A 22645-nucleotide genomic window follows, 5' to 3' on the forward strand; every position below is an offset into this window, starting at 1 on the left:
TATCAGATCCCTCAGGAGAGATCCATCTCTGCCATCTGACAGTGGCTTCCTCCTTACATCTGCCCCTTTGGGGTTGCACTTTCATACACACACACACACACACACACACACACACACACACACACACACACACACACACACACACAAACACACAAACACACAAACACACAGACACAGACTCAGACTCAGGCTCAGACACACAGATCATTGCAGCAAGCCTTTACATAATATACTAACATGGATAAAAGCAGTAGTTCACAGGCTTTGCAAGAAAAGAAAAATATGAAGACAAGATATAAAAGGAGACAAGATATTGGTCCAATATAAAAACAAGATATGAAAGGACATTTTAAAATGGCAAGAAAACCAACATGACAACAGCAGTTTTAAGGTTCTGGTTCTGGGTTCTTTTAAGCTTGACATAAATTGAAACTTTGGCAATTTATACCTGCTAAAAATGCAGTAGACCAACAAGGCTGCAGTAGACGCACAAGGTTTGAAGCACAAGTGTGGAGTCAGAACTCTGGCAAAGCTTCAGAATCCGAACAGATATGTTGCATTCACCTGTGGGATACTCAAACACTTTTCGAATCAACTAAGAAAACTGATTGTATGAGGTCTGTACTTGGGTGTCTCAAATGGCTGCTGCCCAATTCAGGGCCCTTCCAGTAAGTAGCAAAGCTCTCTTGGTGGAGTTGTCGTGGTAAGCATCAGGCTGATGAGTGAAAAAAATCTCACATTGTTGGAGGAACCCCTTGCAGCGATTGGCAGCTCCATTGAATTTATCAGTTAGGGCTATGCGGGCTGGTTCTGTCCTTGAAGCAGGGGGATTGCAAATGGCAGGTGAATCTTTGTAGTATGGAGTACTGTGAGTTGCTCCTGGTAAACTCTAAGGGCTTCTCCTTGGTCAGCCACAATGGCCTGAAGTTGCTCCACATCTTACAAATATACAGTATTAGAATAAAATTAAATCAGGGCTCTGTTTCTCACTGCTATTTTAGTTTATCAGTTGATTTTATGCTATATTTGAAGTTATTGGACTTATTATGTCAGAATTGGATCATTTAAACAGATTAAGCATTAAAAATCTACTGTATTGTGTATTAGGCATAGAAAAATCTTAGGTAGCTGAAGGTAAACTATGTAATGGAACATATCATTCTACTTCAATGCTACTACAAGACAAATGGTTGCATTCCGAATATTGACTTTGTTTAGTTTAGTGCTGCTTACTGATCTTTTATAGAATTTTTTTCATGCAGAAACATTTTATTTTTTAACGTTTATATACATGTACCCTAACCACCCAAATAATTTGTTTATTCCGAAGACATTAGGGTTTGATACCAAAAGCTGGATATCAGAAAATAATTTAAGATTTCAGTTTTTATTTCGGGTATTATTAATCTCAAAATATCTTTAATCATTTTGTAACCGTTGTGCTTTGTACATCTTGAAGTAAATTAGACATTAATTCTATAATACTTAATATTTGGTTGCATATCCTTTGCTTATAATAAAAGGCTTGTATCCAGCCTGTGGCTCATTGAAATCAACAAATTGTTGGTTTTTCTGCTGCCTCATTCAGCTGGTGAAATGTTTTCAGTACGAAAAATACATGCACAATTGTGGTATGGTCTAGTGATTGACATAGCATGTCTAAAACCTTTTTCTCTGCAAGGTCTTTTCTTGTGTCGTTATGTGATATGGATCAGTGTCTTGGTGTGTGATAAAGTTTCACCGGATTAATTTGGATGCATTCATCTGCTAATTGCCAAACAAATTGTTTCTGCAAACTTTATTTTGAATTGATTCTGCTGCTGCTGCCATCATGCGTAAAGAATAATGAGCATGTTCAAGAGCCTTGCAAGCCCAAGCCTTGACACCACCACTCACACGTTTCACAGATGAGCTTGTATATTTTGGAGGAGAATAATGTTCTTTTATCTAACACACTTGACCTTTACATCACTTTGGTAGAGATTAATCTTGGTTTCAGAACCTGGCCTTCTGATTCTTACTGCTTATGAGTGGTTTGCATCTTGTGATTTGTGTTCTAAAAGCCTTATTTGAATGCCTCCTGCCCTGTGTTTTGGTAATGCCATTAACTGTTGTTTTGGGAGTTTTCTTTACATCTTTAGCTTCTTGATGATTCTGTCATCAACTGTTATTATTTTCTTTGGCAAACCTGTTCAGTGTCTGTTTTACAGTACACCACTAGTTTATTTATTCTTTCATTCAGAATTATGATATTGATTATGCCTAATGTTTTTCCCTCTTTGTTCATCTTTAAAATTGCTTGCTTTTCTCCCATAGATGGCTCCCTTTGATCTTCATGTTGGCTTATGCTTTATTCACTTTATTTATTTGCTTTATTTATTTAATCTGAAAGTTATAACTAAGAGTAGATTTTAAGAGCTATGTATTCTTAAAACAACCAAACAGGACACAACTTGTTAACAAGAAACACCTGACAGCCAATTTTCCTACATTTTTTTGTACAGAGTTTAGACAATGACATTGAAACACTGTATATAACAGTATAGTGTTGCGGATTTCTTGCCTATATTATGCATAGACTAGTGGCTAATATTTACTGATTTCACATTCAGTAAATAAGAGCAGGGTGTGAAAGTTGAACTAAAAGAGAAATAGCTGTGTTTATAATGTCAGAAAATGGGGTGTATTCAGTCATAAAATTCATACCCAAATGCGAGGATGGCTTAAAACACGATTTATTAAATGTAACATAACACAGAAAAATAGGAAACACTTGGAAAAAGAAAATAAAACCAAAACTCAAAAGAACCAAGACAGAACAACCTAACAGAGCACACGAAGACAAGGATTGCCGGGATAAAAAGCAAGACAATTAGACACATGAGGAACAGGTGTGCTGGGGCAGGAAGGAATTAGATAAGGGTGGGGCAGACACATGAACACAAAACCTTAACAAAAACATATGGTACATAAGACTGAACGGACCCTAATGTTCCAACAGATAAAAAGCCTGAGCGTGATCCTGACATATATATATTGGAATCCACACTACATAATGGGTGACATGTTAGGAGGAATACAAGATTATCGGATTAAGATTAAGAGTATGATCATTTGAATAAAGTGTTTGCAATGGTAAGAGGTTGTTTGTGTGATCAAGTACAATCAGCTGCAATATCAGGTTGAAGTGGTAGGTGTTGTTTAGTCCAAGCTCTATATGTTTGGAATGCATGCATACTCCAATTAGTACCCTTAGCACTGCTAGGGCTGATAGCACTATTAGTGCTGTTAGCTGCAGACTCAAAGTGAATGCAAAAAGTGCTCAGCTTGTCTGCCAGAGAAGTGTCTGCACTCAAAATGCAGGAAGATGGCGTTTTATATTGTGGTATCATTCTTTACTTACTTCAAAAATCTGAACACTTCATAGGACACAATCTTGTACTTGTCCATGTTCTCTGTGGTGAGTCCCGCTGTACAGGCAGCATTGTATGATCTAAGCATGTCACAGATGATTCTATCCATCTGCTGCTTTACTTTGGTGAAACATTCTGATGTTGGTTTTCTTAACTGTATCATCTGCCAATTTACTGGTAAATCCCACAACCACTGCCGTAAACATATTGATGTTCAAAGCCAGCAGTGAGCACCTCCAAGCAATGAGAATCCAATCAGAATTAGGGCATCGGGGTGGAACAGGCAGGTACAGAGAGCAGATGGAGTCAGGAAGACAGGGCGCTAAGATAATGAAAGGGTTAAGGACAATGTACCTTTTGTGCAAAATCCAGTCAGGAACTCTCTCAAGATTAGCTATGACAACATAAATAAAAGCGAGAGCCAGAAGGTGGCACATACATAAGGGCTTCCTGGAACATAAAGCAGCCAGCCACTCAACCGTCAACAAACCTGAGTGAACGCCTGAGATTGTGGTGAGTGACTGCACTCAAACAGCAAAATCCGGTAGTGCACATGATGTGCTACCATGTAATGATCACACCAAACACTCAAACATTCCGAAGGCCAAGTTAACTACTAAATAGATTTTTATAAACGAGGGAGTCTGTGAGACATAAAAGATCTACTGATTGACCCAGGGAATCAACTTCTTCAATTTTAAGAACATCTGCCTCCACCACCGAACCTCAACACCATTAATTCCTCTACAGTTAAAAGAAAAAGAAAAAATAAACAGCCCTTCTTAATGACCCCTACCTGAATAAATACCCATCTAATCATAGTTTAGCACCTCTGTTGGTCAGATGACACATGATGCAGTTGATTCTGTTCCAGCAGCATCAAGTCTTTGTGAATAAGTCTCTATTCATTTCACACATCTAGACATTTTATCACATTTTATCCCACTATTCTTTGCATAAAAGTTGAAGTTCCTTTAAATTGCAAAGGGATCTTCTGTGTATGCATCTTTTTAAGTCATTCCATAGGTTTCCACTGGGATTGAGGTCTGGGCTCTGACTGGGGCATTCCTGGACTTTGAATTTTTCTTCATTTTCAAATTTAGCATAGGGTTACTGCCAAAAATATCCACAATAATTGAAATACTACTAATTTAGTTTGGTATAAAGATTGGTTATGGTACTATAACCATCTCATTAGGAAACTAAGCTCTGTGGTGGCTTCCCTCACATCTGTGTTTAAAGGGGTCCAATGGAATTTCAGCTCCAATTCTTGGATACAAAGTCTTCATGTGCCCATTCAAAGTGTAGGTGGATGTTTCAGACATAGCATTTGTGAGCAATTCTATAGGAATGACAAGGTAATCCTTATAATCTGTAATCTGTAAGTACTCATGTGCTTTCTTATCACGTAAATTAGAGTCCTACATATGTTCTCATTCAGTAGTAGCCAGTTGAGACCCAATAGTTTTTGCACAATCCATTTTTTTTAAGACAAACAAACTCAGAGCTCCTTATGACATTCATACACATGGCTAACTTCATTCAACCGTATACCTGATTACCATTGTTAATTTGCAACCCTCACACACAGTGGCAAAACATTAGCCAGCACTTAGTCAGCACTGCAATTCCACTCCAACACACAATCAATTCCACACATTTGATTGGTCCATATTAGTCTTCTGAGCGCATTTGTCCTTCATTTGCTGCTCTTCATCCCAGGGTATATACCTTTTTCATTTTCAGTTGTTCTTAGCATGGTATTGTGACTTTAATATTTGTAATTCTGAACTTTTTTCATTGACTTTACAGTTACAACCCTATGTATTTACTTTTTATTAAAAGGATTATACAAGCGACTGGTAGAGGGGTTAGTGATATGATAGAAGCGAGAGGAGTAAATTCAAGTGTTTGTGTTTAAAGATTCTGGACCCAATACTTCTTTAGGAGGCTTGAACTACACATTAGTAATTGGAATAATCCGAATGGGGAACCCATAAAACTGACTTAAGCAGGTGCTTAATACATTTAGAGTAATTGTCCCTCCAAGTACTGGAAGTTAAAAACATTGTCATTTTTTTAAGCAAAAACACAGACATTGTAATCATTATTTTCTTAAGTACTAGAATGTCCCTCAAAGAGATACTAAGAGATGCCTATTCAAAAGTATTCTAAAGTTATTATTAATGACTGTGTGTTTTAAGCTACAGGTTTGTCATTAATATATTTGTTGTGTAAACATGAACTGGCATCATACAAATCCAAATTTCACTGCTATATTTACACTCTGTGACTTAGTTGCCTGTCATTCCCAAGCCTTATTTTGTTATTCTTCTTTCTTCTTGTTTTGTCACTTTTATGCTGTTTGCTGATCACCTGACCATTGTCTGTTTTTTGTTACTGAGATAGTCTGTAAGCTTTTTAAACAAAGCTACTTGTTTGCTACATCTGTCCATGTTGCCTGACAATAATTGGTATATTAAGTAAGAGTTTTGTTCTTTATTTGTGCTTATTATTACATTACATTTACTTTTGTAGATTGTTGTTATCCATTTTTTTATTTAGCTTTTGTCTGGAAACATAAAACAACTCTAAGGAACTAAATGACCTAAATACTAAAGTGTGGATGCTTTGGTGCATTATTTAGTAGACATACAGGTAAATAATTGGGAATAGATGTTGATGTGATGAGAAATTAATAAGTAGTTTAATGATGTCATAAGTATTTCTATGGAAGTAATTAATAGTTATTAGTGAACTACTCTAATCATTTTTACTGTATACATTTACATTTCTGGCATTTAGCAGACACCCTTATCCAGAATGACAGATTTTACTTTAATTTATCCAACTGTGGGGTTAAGGGCCTTGCTTATTGGGCCCTGCATTGGCAGTTTGGGGGACCTGGGATTTGAACTCTTTGCAACTCTACTGTCTCTACCTTAACCACTGAGCTATGACATCTGTGAATAATATACCAGTAAAGTGTACCTTGGTCTTAATGGTTGATGAAGGAAATTTCATTTTAATTATGTAAGAGTGTAAAGTGTTACTGAAAGCACAGTGCTGAAAGAGGGAGAGAGGGAGAGAGAGAGAGAGAGAGAGAGAGAGAGAGAGAGAGGATTTTTCCATCAGTGGAGCTATCTGTGTCACTGTGTGGGCTAATGACTATACCACATAAGTTACATAGCCACACGTTATGCAAGTAAATACATGAAATAGACCTTATTTATGATCATTTATTTAAGGTGGGTCATATTATGCTAATCTATTTAAGGACAGAACTCGAAAAACAGGTCAGTATGACTGTAGAAATTATTTAGAGCTTGTGGTTTCAGTGAGCAACAGGTTAGGAAAAGCAAATTCAGTATATTCAGATAGTCAGCTGACCTCTTTTTTTTCTTTTTCTTTTGGGCACATAACGTTGCTGAACCTAGACCTGACCAAATGAAGCAAGCCTAGCTTTTGGTTGGAACAGGGTAAATCTGGACTCATTACACCACATGATCTTTTTCCTTAGAGTCCAATCTTTATGCACCCTTTCAAAATGAAGCCTTTTTTTTCAATTAGCCTTACTTTTTTTTTAGGCTACACAGCTGTTTAGTCCCAATCCCCCAGGTTCTCTTCACATTTTACATGTGGAAATGTTCTTACTTTCACTATTAAACATAACCATTAGTTCTGCTGTTTTTTTTTACATTTTGATTTCACCAAACATTTAAGTGATCTCCTAGCATGATCATTCGAGATTTTTTCTGACAATTCATCTTCAAAATGATGGTTTCCCACGATCCTTCCAGTAACATCTTTTCCATGACCACAGGATATGTCGTCTGACATGACTGTTAAGAAATATTACTCATGGCATCAGATAGGTTTATACAACTTCTTGCCAGAAGAAATATATTAACCACTGCAGGCATTACCTATATGATTATTTAAATCCAGCTGTGACTTTTTTTTGACTAGGCAGTGTATTTTGTTATTAATGTAACATCTGTGGTCCCGTTCCAAACTGGCATGCATCCCATTAACATGCATCCTGGTTAATTAACTCACAAGTTGTGAGCAATGTGTGTGAATAAGAATGTAAATCTTTCTTGATGATCACTACAGTTCATCAGAAGGAAAATGGCAGAATAATTAGGAGACTAAGACGCAGATTATAATCAGGTATAATCTTAGATTTATTGCACTTACAAGGACAACTTTGGCACATTGTTAAAACATAATTAAAAACAATCCAATGTAACTCCAAGTCAATCACACTTTTGTGAAATCAAACTGCCCACTTAGGAAGCAACACTGATTGACAATCAATTTCACATGCTGTTGTGCAAATGGAAATTATAGGCAATTAGCAAGACATAAAGGAGTGGTTCTGCAGGTGGTGACCACAGACCGCTTCTCAGTTCCTACAGTATGCTTTGTGGCTGAAGTTTTGGTCACTTTTGAATGCTGGTGGTGCTTTCACTCTAGTAGTAGCATGAGACGGAGTCTACAACCCACACAAGTGGCTTAGGTAGTGCAGCTCATCCAGGATGGCACATCAATGTGAGCTGTGGCAAGAAGGTTTGCTGTGTCTGTCATTGTAGTGTCCAGAGCATTGAGGCGCTACCAGGAGACAGGGCAGTACATCAGGAGACATGGAGGAGGCCATAGGAGGGCAACAACTCAGCAGCAGGACTGCTACCTCTGCCTTTGTGCAAGGAGGAATAGGAGGAGCACTTCTAGAGCCCTGCAAAATTACCTCCTGCAGGCCACAAATGTGCATGTGTCTGCTCAAACGGTCAGAAACAGACTCCATGAGGGTGGTATGAGGGCCCAACGTCCACAGGGAGGGGTTGTGCTTACAGCCCAACACCGGGCAGGACGTTTGGCATTTGCCAGAAAACACCAAGATTGGCAAATTCGCCACTGGCACGCTGTGTTCTTCACAGATGAAAGCAGGTTCACACTGAACACATGTGACAGACGTGAGTCTGGAGACGCCATGGAGAACATTCTGCTGCCTGCAACATCCTCCAGCATGACCGGTTTGGCAGTGGGTCAGTAATGGTGTGGGGTGGCATTTCTTTGGAGGGCCGCACTTGCCCTCCTACGGCCTCCTCCACGTCTCCTGATGTACTGCCCTGTCTCCTGGTAGCGCCTCAATGCTCTGGACACTACAATGACAGACACAGCAAACCTTCTTGCTACAGCTCACATTGATGTGCCATCCTGGATGAGCTGCACTACCTGAGCCACTTGTGTGGGTTGTAGACTCCGTCTCATGCTACTACTAGAGTGAAAGCACCACCAGCATTAAAAAGTGACCAAAACTTCAGCCAGAAAGCATAGGAACTGAGAAGCGGTCTGTGGTCACTACCTGCAGAACCACTCCTTTATGTCTTGCTAATTGCCTATAATTTCCACCTGTTGTCTATTCCATTTGCTCAACAGCATGTGAAATTGATTGTGCTCCATGTGCTCGCCAGAGGAAGCCTGACTGCCATTAGGTACCGAGATAAGATCCTCAGACCCCTTGTGAGACCATATGACGGTGCGGTTGGCCCTGGGTTCCTCCTAATGAAAGTCAATGCTAGACCTCATGTGGCTGGAGTGTGTCAGCAGTTCCTCAAGACGAAGGCATTGATGCTATGGACTGGCCCGCCCGTACCCCAGACCTGAATCACATCTGGGACATCATGTCTCGCTCCATCCACCAACGCCACGTTGCACCACAGACTGCCCAGGATTTGGCAGATGCTTTAGTCCAGGTCTGGGAGGAGATCCCTCAGGAGACCATCCACCACCTCATCAGGAGCATGCCCAGGCGTTGTAGAGAGGTCATATAAGCACGTGGAGGCCACACACACTACTGAGCCTCATTTTGACTTGTTTTAAGGACATTACATCAAAGTTGGATCAGCCTGTAGTGTGTTTTTCCACTTCAATTTTGAGTGTGACTCCAAATCCAGACCTCCATGGGTTAATAAATTTGATTTTCATTGATAATTTTTGTGTGATTTTGTTGTCAGCACAGTCAACTATGTAAAAAACAAAGTATTTAATAAGACTATTTCATTCATTCAGATCTAGGATGTGTTGCTTAAGTATTCCCGTTATTTTTTGAGCAGTGTATTTTGAAGAATACTCTCCCCTTGCTAAAATGATCAGTAAGTATAGACACAGTGACTTAAAGAAAATCGTTACCTTAATTTGAGAACTCATCTCATATATCTAAAATTACATTTTTTACTTTTAAGGGGCTATACCATGGGCTTTGCATGGGCTTCCCCATGCTGTAGAATTATGCTTGTTGATATTACCAATAAAAAAAAACATGGATCCAAATGGACACATTATAAAACCAGTGTTGGTGAATAATTTATAATCAGTGATAGTGACAGTGCCATGATACAGCACAAGCAGTGGCAGCATGACTTAGCTAAGGCTTGAATCCTGATTTTTTTTTACGGTAACCCACAGCCTTAACCAATGATCCACCATTTCTGAGCCATTCAGTCAAGAACCATTTAAGGTGACTTTATTGTCATAATGTATCCTCATCTCCTTATTTTAACTATGGGTACCTGAAAACTGTTTTACAATATATGTTTCATGTTGGACCAGAGGAGCAAAAAACACCAGGCTTTCTTTACACACAAAAAAAAGACTTCTAAAGCCAGGTTTACAATCTGCTAAACTGCAGTTCCACAAAGGTCTAGTTACAATATAGACTATGCACTATCCCTGCTAAGAGTGAGTGTGTTTATATAGGAATCAGTCTAATAAAATATACCCTTTTTAGTTTAGAATTTAGAAATTACCGTACTATTGTTTAAGACAGTTTTTTGTGTGTAAGAGGGGAACTTTGTGTGTAAGAGAGATTCCATAGTTTTTGATTGGCTTAGAGATACAGATGCAAGTTTTCCATTTACTAGAACACTTCCCCAATTTACACAGTTATGTGGGAACAATATTTTAAACAATTTCCATTTGCATTAAGTGTGTTACAAAATATCAACAAATTATTGGGATAAAGCATACTTAATCAATACCTATTTGAACTGTACATGGTTTATTTGGGGTTGTTTGTAGAATGCTTGCTAGGCGTGTACATCAGAATCCTGCAGAATGAAATGTCTCACAAGCACCAGGTTTTACTTTAAGGTACTGCTTTAAAAGAACTTTGCCAGATTTCATAATTACATGGGCTTTACGTGAGATTGGATTCAATAATCATGCCAAGGGTTTTTACAGTTGCACCTGATGTAACTGAAATGCCATTCAATGTTATGTCATCAGAAAGTGAGAAAAAACTTTATCAGAAAACGTTTCCATCACAACTCTTATGTTGGATCAGAATATGCTTATTGTGAATATATGCAGGGAATGAAGGAAAAGCCTTTGTTCGAATGCTGGGGATTAGGCATGGAACTCTGCGGCGTAAACAGAGGTGGTGAATGTTCTTTCCCAACCAAATATCTATTCACCAGTTTAATTTAATCTTCAGGCATTTCCTCCCCTACTTGTGTCTTTTCTCAACCCTTCTCTGTGTAAAAATGGAATGGGAGTGTGGGATGGAACATGGAAATCAAATCAGCACAAAACACTTCATCCTGGAACAGGGGTATCCGGTCTGACATGAACTTATGTGGCAAGAATGATAGAGGAAGTCTGGGAAGCAGAGCAAGGGTTTTTGTTGGTGGTGAGTGTGTATGTCTGTTTGGGGTATCATTATGCCTTTTAGTCAAACAACAAATTTGGCATTTGTGTAAAGGGCATAAAAAGCCATTCATCCCATTTTCCTGTTGCTATAATACAGTTCAACTGTACTTATGCACATATGCAAATTTTAATTTCATTTTAATTTAATTTAAGATCAAATTAAACTCTTAGTATGTAGTCTCTCGACATATCCAGTTATCCAATAAGAATGTATTTTATATATAAAATACTCTGGAAATGCAAAAAATTTCAGAATTTTATACTGAGTGTGCAAAAGTTGTATATCATGCTCTTCTATCTGAAAATTTGAGTTCTTAAGATACTGTGTTCCCATGTCTCTTTGAGCAGTGGAATATGACTGGGAGTTGTCTCCGGAAGACAGAAGACACCATAAGGTATTCAACTTCAATCTGTCTCAGATCCCGGAGGGAGAGACAGTTGCAGCAGCAGAGTTCAGGATATACAAGGAATGTGTGGGCACTGCTTTTCACAATGAAACCATCCAACTGAGTGTTTTTGAGGTGGTTGGCAAGCATCTCGACAGGTAAGGATAGCTGTAAATTTGGTTACAAAATTTTAAATCTCACTTTGTGCAATTTCAAAGAGTGTATGAATAAGTGTATTATTAGTGAATGCTAGCTAAATGTTCCTGTTTGTTTTCCCTTGTGCAAAAATCTATATACATTATCTATAAAAAAAATTAAGAAATATAAGAAATAAAAAATTGTCTTTTGGATGAAGTGCTTGCTTGTAGATGGCTTAATAAGAAGGTAAGTATGTTTTGTTCATGAATACGTGTTCATAAATAAGACTGTTGATGCATTTGCTAAGGTGTGTTCATACAGGAAATTCATACAGGAAATTCAGGTTCCCCATTTGGGTTGGATGTTTTTTTTTTCTATTTTCATACCTGCATGTTTTGTTATTTAAAGCTTATTCAAATTATTACCTTTACTTCTAACAAAAAGTATTATCTAAAAAGTTTTATCTAAGATGTTTAATTATAATTTGTATCACAAGGAAGTTGAAACATGAAGGAGGATGCAAGCGAAGGTGGAGAAGACTTTAATAAACAAATAGTCAAAAACACAAATTGAAACCAGAGAACAGGCAAATGTCGGGCCGAGCAGCAAACAAATTATAAAAGCTTAGGACAAAAACACAGGAAACTGGAAAAAGAAACTATGGTCAAAAACATGAGAGCTAAATATGAATCAACAGATGGCTGTGGTCTAATGTGTATAATAAACAGGAACCAAATTTTGGTACAGCAAGATCGCAAGGACACAACACTAATACTTGCTTGCTGCTAGGACCATAGTGGTGATGCTCAAAATCCTCACACATTTCAATTAAATTTTTTAATTCAATTTATTTGTATAGTGCTTTTAACAATGGACATTTTCCCAAAGCAGCTTTAAAAAAGTATAGAAGCATAGAATAAAAATGTTAAAGTTTAAAATTCATTCAAGTTCATTTTTGTTACCCTGACAGTAAATAATGTAAATGTTACTAATGTCTTTTGTAGTCAAGTGGAATTGTGCAACCAAAAGGTCCCATGGAACTAATAAGTCAGCTTAATTTCTGAGTTCATTATTGACTTAACACTAATTCCTTCCTGCCAAAGTTTTCAAATGTTTATTGATGAAGACCCAAGGACAAAGCTGACTGATACAGTTGCAGTTTAAAGACACCGTGATAGACACCAAATGGTTCTATCCACAGCAATCCTGTCTTGACAGAGACAAACAGACAGAGAGAGACAGCGAGAGAGAAAAGAGAGAAAGAGAGAGAGAGAAATAGAGAAATAATAGGCATGCTTATAATCATGTGATGGTTAAAGACAGGCAGGGACTCCGGCAAGAGTAGCTATGACAGCATAACTTAAAGGGAGAGCACAAAGGTGACACAGACAAGAGGGCTTAAAGCATCTATCCACTCCACAGTCAGCAAACATCCCAGTTCACCAAACACTCATGCTCATGAACCCTCCAGATCTAATTTACCTAAGAAAAACTATTCATAAAAAGCATGTGTTTTCAGCCTACATATTTAAGGTGGTGGTCTAGTTCAAATGGACTAATTTCTGTTCAGTGGAGAGGCCATAACTTGTGATATGCATATGAGCAAATATATTAACAATCAATTAGCAAAGCTTATTAAAATACAGTAGTATATACATTTTATAGCCTTGCATTTTAGGGCTGTTGGTAATTTCAGAAGTACTCAGACTCTTGTTTGTTACCAAATGTACATATTTAGAATTTATTATAGATTATAGATATAGACTTTAAAATAAAGGCACATTCAAGTTTTGTACCATGTAGTTTGTATAGTCTAAACCATGACCACAGTGCATGACTGAAATTAGGTTGATGCCCCAAAAAAGAAACAAGCTAAACATGCCAGACTCTGACACTGTGGAAGAGAGGAGGAAAAAGTTTCATGAATCATAACAGCATGATTGGATGTTGTGTCCATTGTCAAAAAGCAATCCTTTTATTCATTGATATTGAAATGAATGAATTCCCACATTTCTGGCAATTTATGATATTTCTCAGACTATGACTTGAATGAACCATCAGCTTATCAAGTTATACTTTTTATTGTTATTTAAAAGGGCTTTTCAGACAGACTCTTGAAGGCAGGTTGCATAAAAGTGCCTAATATTTGATGTAGTGGTCCACGCATATAAGGCTGGTTAATGAATCTCAAAGTAAACATGATCTCCTTGAAATGCTGAGCGGGAGAGTGACTGAGTGATTTGACTTGACTCCAATAGATTCCTTGGCTTGACTCCACTCTTCACTTGACATCCAAGTACATTGGTGTCATAGAGTTTTAACCCTTTCTGGCTAAATGTTTCCTCTAGTCAAACATGGTCTGGTATGTGGTATAAACTGAATTCTGTGCCTGTGACATAAATTTCTAAATTTGTGCTTTCCAAACATTTCACAACTTTTTGCCATCGATTTTGTAACATGGATGTAATATGCTATATTCAAATTTAGAAAACAGAACACACAGAAAATAAAAACAAACCTTAACCATTATGCTACATCAATGATGAAAAGCATAATAATGAGCATGCATTTTGGCATGATACATTTAAGTCATAATATTAAAAAGCTTTCTAAACCATGCTGCATTTGTTACAATTTTTGTGGTGTATGCATGGTGGTGAGAAGCAAAACAAATCTCCCCTTGCATGTGGAGCCAGTGTTAACTCTTTCTTGAGGATTCCTTTCCTTTTAGTACTATCCTTTGGGCCATATATCTGGTATTTTCCAATGACTTGCATCAGTAGGTTGACAGAGTTGTTTCTAGATGAGCGGTCAGGGTTGTCTTAAAACTCACCCTATTGTTAACAGGACAATTTTAATTGCACAGGCAAAGATGACAGCACATAAAACTAGCTCTTGTAAACTACAGATGAGGGTCATATATTCAGGAATACGAAACCTCTTGTTTTAATGCCCCAAAAAGAGATTTTTTTTAAACAAAGTCTTTTTATTGATTTGGTTTCAGTTTCACATTTAAATTAACACATTTACATTTACATTTACAGCATTTGGCAGACGCCCTTATCCAGAGCGATGTACACAATTGAATACATTAATGCTGGTTCACTAGGTTACATACTTAAGATACCATGAGTTTAAAACATTTGTTCAAAGTTACAATGAAATATTGTCAAAGGTTTTTTTTTTTTTTTTTTTTTTTAAATGCAAAAGATAAGGAAAGAAGTGCTAGTTGAAGTGCTTCCTGAATAAGTAGGTCTTCAACCGCCGCTTGAAAATAGCCAGTGACTCAGCTGTCCAGACCTCTAGGGGAAGTTAATTCCACCACCTTGGTGCCAGAACAGAGAAGAGTCTTGTAGTATATTTGCCCCTTACCCTGAGAGATGGTGGAACCAGTCGAGCAGTGCTGGTAGATCGGAGGGTGCGGGGTGCAGTGCGAGGAATGATGAGGGCTTTGAGGTAAGAGGGAGCTGGTCCATTTTTGGCTTGGTAGGCCAGCATCAGTGTTTTGAATCGGATGCGTGCAGCTACCGGAAGCCAGTGGAGGGATCGCAGCAGCGGGGTGGTATGCGAGAACTTTGGCAGGTTGAAAACAAGCCGGGCAGCTGCATTTTGGATCATTTGCAGAGGACGGATTGCACACAGCAACAAATAACACCCCTCCCCCACCCCATACTTGATCAATAAGAAATATAATCAAAAACAATAGTCAGGCCTCTAGGTAACATCATACAAATCTTAACACAGGTATGTGTAGACAATTATACAAAATTGTCAATTAACACATTTTCAAAATAAGACATAAATGGCATCCACATGTTATAAAACTTCTCAACCGACCCTTTTATACTGTATCTAATCTTTTCCAAATGTATATGACACATGACCTCTCTAATCCAGAGTCCATATGTCGGTGGGCGTGAATCCTTCCACCTACACAAAATAAGTCTTCTAGCTAGCAGAGCGCAAAAAGTGATCAAGTTCACCTGGCACCTGCTAAAAGAGGCATCCACCTTGATCACTCCAAATAATGCAGTCAAAGGGCATGGGTGCACAGTTTTTCCACATATTTTGGAAAATGCATCAAAAAAAGATAGCCAATATCCATGAAGTTTTGAACTAGTCCAAAACATGTGAAGAAGTGTAGTGGGTGTTTGCAGGATCCAAGTCCAACTTTATCTTGGACAGTTTGTCTTTGGACCAATGTAGACCAATGTGTACCACTTTAAACTGAGTGACAGCATGTCTCAGACACACCGAAGATGAGTGAATGTTCTGTATGACCTTTTGCCAGACCACATCCAATATGTCTTCATCCAAGTCAGATTCCCACCTGTGTTTCAGAATGTCCAGATTGGTCACATGGAATGAACTGAGCAGTGTGTAAATCCTGCTCAGGACCTGTTTAGTGACTATCTTACAATCAAATATCTTATCCATAAGGGACTGAGCTGGACACTGAGGAAAACAATCAGAATTGGCCATAACAAAGTTTCTCAATTGCAAATATCAAAAAAAACTGTGATTTTTTTAATATTAAATTTCTCTACCAGTTGTTCAAATGAGGCAAACTTATTATCAATGTTACAGATTATACAGTGAATGTAGTCCATTCAAAGCCCAACTATCAAAAGCTTCATCAGTTACCAAAGGGATAAACATGTGGTTATTCGCCACAGGGGCAGCAAATAATAACCCGATGGAACCAAAAGACCGTCATTGATTTCAAAAAGAGATTTTGAAGATGTCTTGATAAATGAGACCCAATGTCAGTCACATGACAATACATCTCACATTTACTTTTATGACTCTTTAATGTAGACTGTGAGTGAGTGAGTGCTAGAATCATGAAGTGGAGAGTGTTTTTATTGTTTTTATTGATGTTAGTGAAATAATGTTTCCATGTATGACACTGTATGCATTTCTTTCACTGTATGTATTAATTGTGATTCACAGTCATTTTACTTTTCTTGTTTTCTGTGTGTGGATTTTGTTAGACCAGTATTTGCTTCAGCAATGTAGATGGTGCTCACTAAAATCACAAAAATATAAACACCATTATCATCAAATAGGGATGACCAGATATACGTAGCTATTTTCTTGAGCATGACTCTCAATAGTGCCAATAGTGGTACATCATGATAGCCTACCCAAAGCATGTTCATAATCTGTGATGACGACCTCTGTAATCTAGTGATCTGTTTTCACAGGCATGTCTTTCCACATGCAAATAAATAACTAGCTCCATGAATGAATAACAGCCATGTGGTTCTGTACTGTAAGGCACACACTGAGCATAGTAGGGATATTATTATTACACATAGGCATATTATAAGTGTATTTAGTATAGGTCTCTAATTCCTGTTTAGAGCAGACATACGAATACCCCAGAAGGTAAAGTCCCCACAGTTGAGAAAATACATCAGATGATAAAAAGTTCTTAAGTAAGGTAAATGTATACATGAAGCTCTCACTCACTCATTTTCTACCGCTTATCCGAACTTCTCGGGTCACGGGGAGCCTGTGCCTATCTCAGGCGTCATCGGGCATCAAGGCAGGATACACCCTGGACGGAGTTACATGAAGCTTATCTCTCTAATATAATGGACAATCACTTGAAAGCTGACATACTTTTGTGCTTAAGTAGTCACACAGATCCTTCTATTGTGTTATTATATATGGAGAGCAAGTAGAACTGAAACAAATAACACAAATTGTGCAGATATATCTAGTCAAGGTTCCAGCATTTGTTTTACAAATAAATAAATGAATCATTTAAACAACTAGTGCTTGAATCACAAATCACTCTCAGTTGCAGTTCAGATGATAGATTGCACAAATACATTTGTTTTCTCTGTAGAGATGCAGACCTTTTTCTTTTGGAGTCCCGCCAGCTGTGGGCAGTGGATGAAGGCTGGCTGGAGTTTGACATCACAGCTACTAGTAACCTCTGGGTAATGAATCCACATCATAATCTGGGCCTGCAGATCAGTGTGGAAACTACCAATGGTAAAAGATATTATATCTACAAAGTCTAAATCGTTAAAATGTTACCTAGAATTCTCAACATGTTAAAGTAAAGGGCTAGAAATTAGAGGTTAGATTTTACTTTTCAGAGAATGACCAAAACCAATAACTTCATTTTCATTTTTCTGGTCCTAAAGGATTTAAACCAAATGATCATATAACTGTTATTTTATTTTAATAATTAAGGACTTTAAAGTACTGTCTTCTTATGCGTAATAAAAATGTGTACAAGTGCTGTGTTATTTAATATTATAGTGTGTCATGATCCCCTAGACATGAAGTGCAAAATCTGACCTAGCTTGGTCAATGTTTCAATAACAATTGAACAAAAGGATTTGTGTGTAAATTGAATGGTATGGGATTGAGTATGCTTGTTTTCCTCTTATATTTTTTTTTAACATTTGATGCCATTCTGATAAATTTATGTAACAATTTTTACCAGACAACAGTGTTAAGTTTCAGAGTAAACAGAAAATGTTAATGTAAAATATTTTTGCTCACGTGCTAATTGAGTGCCGCTCACTTGGATTGGGTATCATCTGAAAAAATAGCACTGGAAAGGTTACCAGGTTTATATCATACTGTGCGAGTTGTACCTTCTTTGACAAAATGCATAATTAGGCATATATGCTTTAAAGCATGGATGAACATGTCTATTTATTTAAATCGGTAAGTGCTGTAAGACACAATGGATAGCAAAGATAGCTTTTCATATTTTTGGTTTGATCCTGTGCTGGCTTGACTGATTGGAGTTTCGTTATATTGTCCCATAATTTCCCCCTGCGAAGTCCATCCATCCATCCATTCATCTGTCTATTATAGGTGGGGTTAGAGGGGGTCAAGTGGGGGCCAACATGATATGAGTGAGTGGGACGGCCCAAATTCTATTCGCACAAAGAGCGTAATTCTGAGTAATTCTGTAGGAGCCTTCCTACAAACCTGCCAGCAAAGTCTGATGAACACCAGGGCAGGGGGAACGAGTCAGGGTTGAGAACAGAGGTAGTGGATAGCCACAGGCTGCATGTAATGGAGATATCCTTGTGGCCGCCGATGGTAGGGAGTACTCCACCCAGGAGGAGGGCTCTTCGGAGCATAGAATTCGGAGTCCTGTTTTGAGCTCCTGGTTCTGGCCATTGGACTGTGGGTGGAATGCAGATGAGGCTGATGGACACCCTCAGGGGCAGACAAAACTCTTTCCAGAAATTGAAGTTGAGTTTAGGCCCTTGGTCTTAGACAATGTTGAGAGAATTGACGGAGTGTGAGAAAACTCTTATGGAGAGCTTACTATAAATAGGACCAGGTATATAAAATGGCTGCTTCCCAGGAAGTGCCCAGCCAAGATGGCTGCCAAACTGGAAGTGTATATCACAGACCAAAAAGTGAGGGAAAGTGTGCTGACAAATGCTCATTCTGCATTAAAGTATTGTACAGTATATCCACATTGTATACTTCTACCTTTAAATTTCCCTTTTTGCATATTTTTTCCAAATTTTCCATTTGCCATATTTGTTACTGGTTTGATTGGTTTGATTTAAATCTGTTTATTTGTATTAAAACAAGGGCACAGATTGTTTTTAAATCTTCATACTTCATCTTTTTTCCAAAACTGGCACGGTATGATGTAAACCTGACATTCATATCAGCACAGTATTCTCTCAAGACACACCGTCCAAGAAGGTGGAGTCAATTAACATATGAACAAAACCTTTAATATTTACATTTACAGTTAATATTCACACACACACACACACACACACACACACACACACACACACACACACAAATATATATATATATATATATATATATATATATATATATATATATATATATATATATATGCAATCAATGTGTAGATTTTTAGCTTTAATTCAAGTGGTCAAAAATGTGCCCATTTTTCAAAAGAAATTGGACAACCTTCTTATAATCAGCTTCATGGCCAGATGTGACCTGTTTTCTTATAATTGTATGACAAATTAAAGAGATAAAAGGTTTTGAGACAGTATGGAATTGTATTGCTCCCACGTTCCTGGTAACTGGTGATTATAGCATGTATGAAGAGAGATATTTTCTGCTTCGATTCTATTTAAATGGTGCCAAAATGATAGGATGGTTCATTGACCATCCAGATGGTTAGGGTTAGGGTTGCACATAAGGGATGGACAATCATTTACAGCATTCACAAGGAGAGTAACCACAAAGGAAGCCACAAACATTCAATGCCAATTAGCTTGGTTGTATACAAGCATGTTAACAGAAAGTTGAGTGGAAGAAAAAAGTGTGGAAGAAAAAGATGCACAACTAACCGAGAGAACCGCAGCCTTGAGAGGCTTGTCAATCAAAATCGACACATAGACATATCAAGGATTTTGGCTACAGTTGTGGTTTTCCTCTTGTTAAGCCACTCCTGAATCACAGACAATGTCAGTGGCTGGGCTAAGGATATTAAGATCTGGACTATTGCCCAGTGGTCCAAAGTCCTCTTCTCAGATGAGAGCAAGTTTTGTATTTCATTTTGAAACCAAGGTCATAGAGTCTGGAGGAAGGGTGGAGAAGCTCATAGCCCAAGTTGCGTGAAGTCCAGTGTTAAGTTTCCACAGTCTGTGATGATTTGGGGCCCAATGTCATCTGCTGGTTTTGGTCCACTGTGTTTTTTGAAAACCAAAGTCACTAAACCAAGAAATTATAGAGCATTTCATGCTTCCTTCTGCAGACCAGCTTTTTAAAGATGCTGATTTCATTTTCCAGCAGGATTTGGCACCTGCCCACACTGCCAAAAGCACCAAAGGTTGGCTAAATGACCATGGTGTTGGTGTGCTTGATTGGCCAGCAAGCTCACCAGATGAAAAACAAGAGACCAGAAAATGCACATGAGCTGAAGGCCACTGTCAAAGAAACCTAGGCTTCCATACCACCTCAGCAGTGCCACAGACTGATCACCTCCATGCCACGCCAAATTGAGGCAGTAATTAAAGCAAAAGGAGCCCCTGCCAAGTATTGAGTACATATACAGTAAATGAACATTCTTTCCAGAAGGCCAACAATGTTTTTTTTTATTAGTCTTATGAAGTATTCACATTTTTTGAGATTTGGAGAGTTTTTGTTAAATGTGAGCCAAAATAATCACAATTAAAAGAACCAAAGACATAAACTACTTCAACATGTGTGTACTGAATTTATATAATACATATGATTCACTATTTGAGATGAATTACTGAAATAAATGAACTTTTCCATGACATTCTAATTTATTGAGATGCACCTGTATGCATATATTACAATTATTGGATTATTTCATGTTATATATTTAAATCTTTTTATTATATATATTTTTATCACTCCTCTGAGTACCCAAAATATACTGTATATACATTTCTAATTTATAATGCATATACAACTGAAAATATATATACATGTACTTCTGAACAAAATCTTAAGATCTGGGAAAACTTTCCAAGTATTAGCATTTCACGCTGATGAATCATAACCAGGTTGTAAGAACTGCTTCAAAATTCAAAATGTCAAAAGAATAAAAAGGAGATTGGCAATTTATTGAAAACAGCATTTAAACTCAAACAGCTCAAAAATATGCACAACAGAAATAAAAGTGTTAAAAAATGACTCAGTAGTGAGTAGACCCACCGTTCTTGTTGATAACTTCAATCACTCGTTTCGGCATGCTTGATGAAACTGTTTCCATGAGACTGGTGGGAACGTTGCTAAATGTGGTGAAGATGGCTTTACGAACAGCCTGGAACTGATGTCCGTTTTTGTAAACTTCACTTACCATCCATCCCCAAACATTCTCAAAAAGATTTTGATCAGGGGAACACACTGGATGGTCCAGAAGTGCAATCTTATTGTCCTGGAAGAAGTCGTTCATCAGGCGGGCGTTGTGACTTGTAGCGTTGTTCTGTTGAAAGGCCCAGTCTTTACCACTCAGACGAGGGCCCTCGGTCAAGAGGGATGCCTGCTGCAACATGTCCAGTTAGCCAGCCACCGTTTGACACTCCTGCACAACCTGAAGCTCCATTTTCCCATTGAAGGAAAAAGCAAGATCATGATGGAGCCTCCTCCACTGTGCTGGGTAGAAAACATCTCCAGTGGGATCTCCTTGTCATGCCAGTATCGTTGGAAGCCAAGGTTAAATTTTTTCTTGACCGAGAATAAAATTTTCTTTCATCTATCACTGTCACCATGTTTGGTGCTCCCTTGCAAAATCCAAACAGGCAAGATTGTGGTGTGAGTGGAGATGTAGCTTTTGAAGACATTTTTTGTTCTTTAAGCCTTTCTCTCACAGATACAAAAATCTTAGCACTGGATTATTCAGCTGATTATTCAGCTTAACATGATAAAAATAAATTTACCCAACAAAATTTCAGAGAAAGTTGTACCATGGATACTTGGTAATTATGCCATATAACACAAAATTATCACAAAGGGAAGACTTGAAAACAGAGTGAACTCTTTCCTGGGCCTAGTAAAAATGTGGGAGTTTACTGTCATAAGGCCAAATCATTTGTGGAATTAGAAATGTACTTTAAAAAGTATTGAATTACTGTATTAATATTCAGATGAATATTATAAATTATTTATCTGTTTTCTCACACTCCAAAGTCCATTTACCATCATCACAGACACAAATGTCACGGATTTTAAATTCCAACTGACAAATCAAATTTGGCTGCAGTACAGACATAAACTTCTGTTCCCATCACATTAAACCCTGGAACAAAGTTAAACTAGAAATTGAAATTCTAGATCTTAAACCTGTAGAACTTGCAATGGCCAATAATCAGGGTCTATCTATATTATTATTCATTTGTACATTGTATTGTGGATGAAGAAAAAAGAAAATTGCTGTATATTTACAACCATTCTGTAAAATAGACAACATGTGCCTGTTTTAATACAATAAAATACTGTTAGAATGTAACTGGAAATTTATATGCAGTAAAGGGTTACAGTGTA

General features: G+C 37.7%; 1 protein-coding gene across 5 annotated transcripts in view; it reads left to right on the top strand.

Annotated features, from left to right (window-relative positions):
• bmp6 (bone morphogenetic protein 6) overlaps window positions 1-22645 on the top strand; it is a 33290-nt gene that overhangs the window by 4076 nt on the left and 6569 nt on the right. For 3 of the 5 annotated variants that reach the window (XM_047808437.1, XM_027172535.2, XM_027172554.2), the window contains exons 2-3: window positions 11472-11670; window positions 17508-17656. In XM_047808437.1, coding sequence (XP_047664393.1) covers window positions 11472-11670; window positions 17508-17656 — 348 coding nt within the window. The remainder of the gene's footprint in view (window positions 1-11471; window positions 11671-17507; window positions 17657-22645) is intronic. The other 2 variants (XM_027172544.2, XM_027172559.2) reach the window with 1 other exon arrangement.

Source organism: Tachysurus fulvidraco, chromosome 25, assembly GCF_022655615.1.
Source record: "Tachysurus fulvidraco isolate hzauxx_2018 chromosome 25, HZAU_PFXX_2.0, whole genome shotgun sequence".
Lineage (NCBI taxonomy): Eukaryota > Metazoa > Chordata > Actinopteri > Siluriformes > Bagridae > Tachysurus > Tachysurus fulvidraco.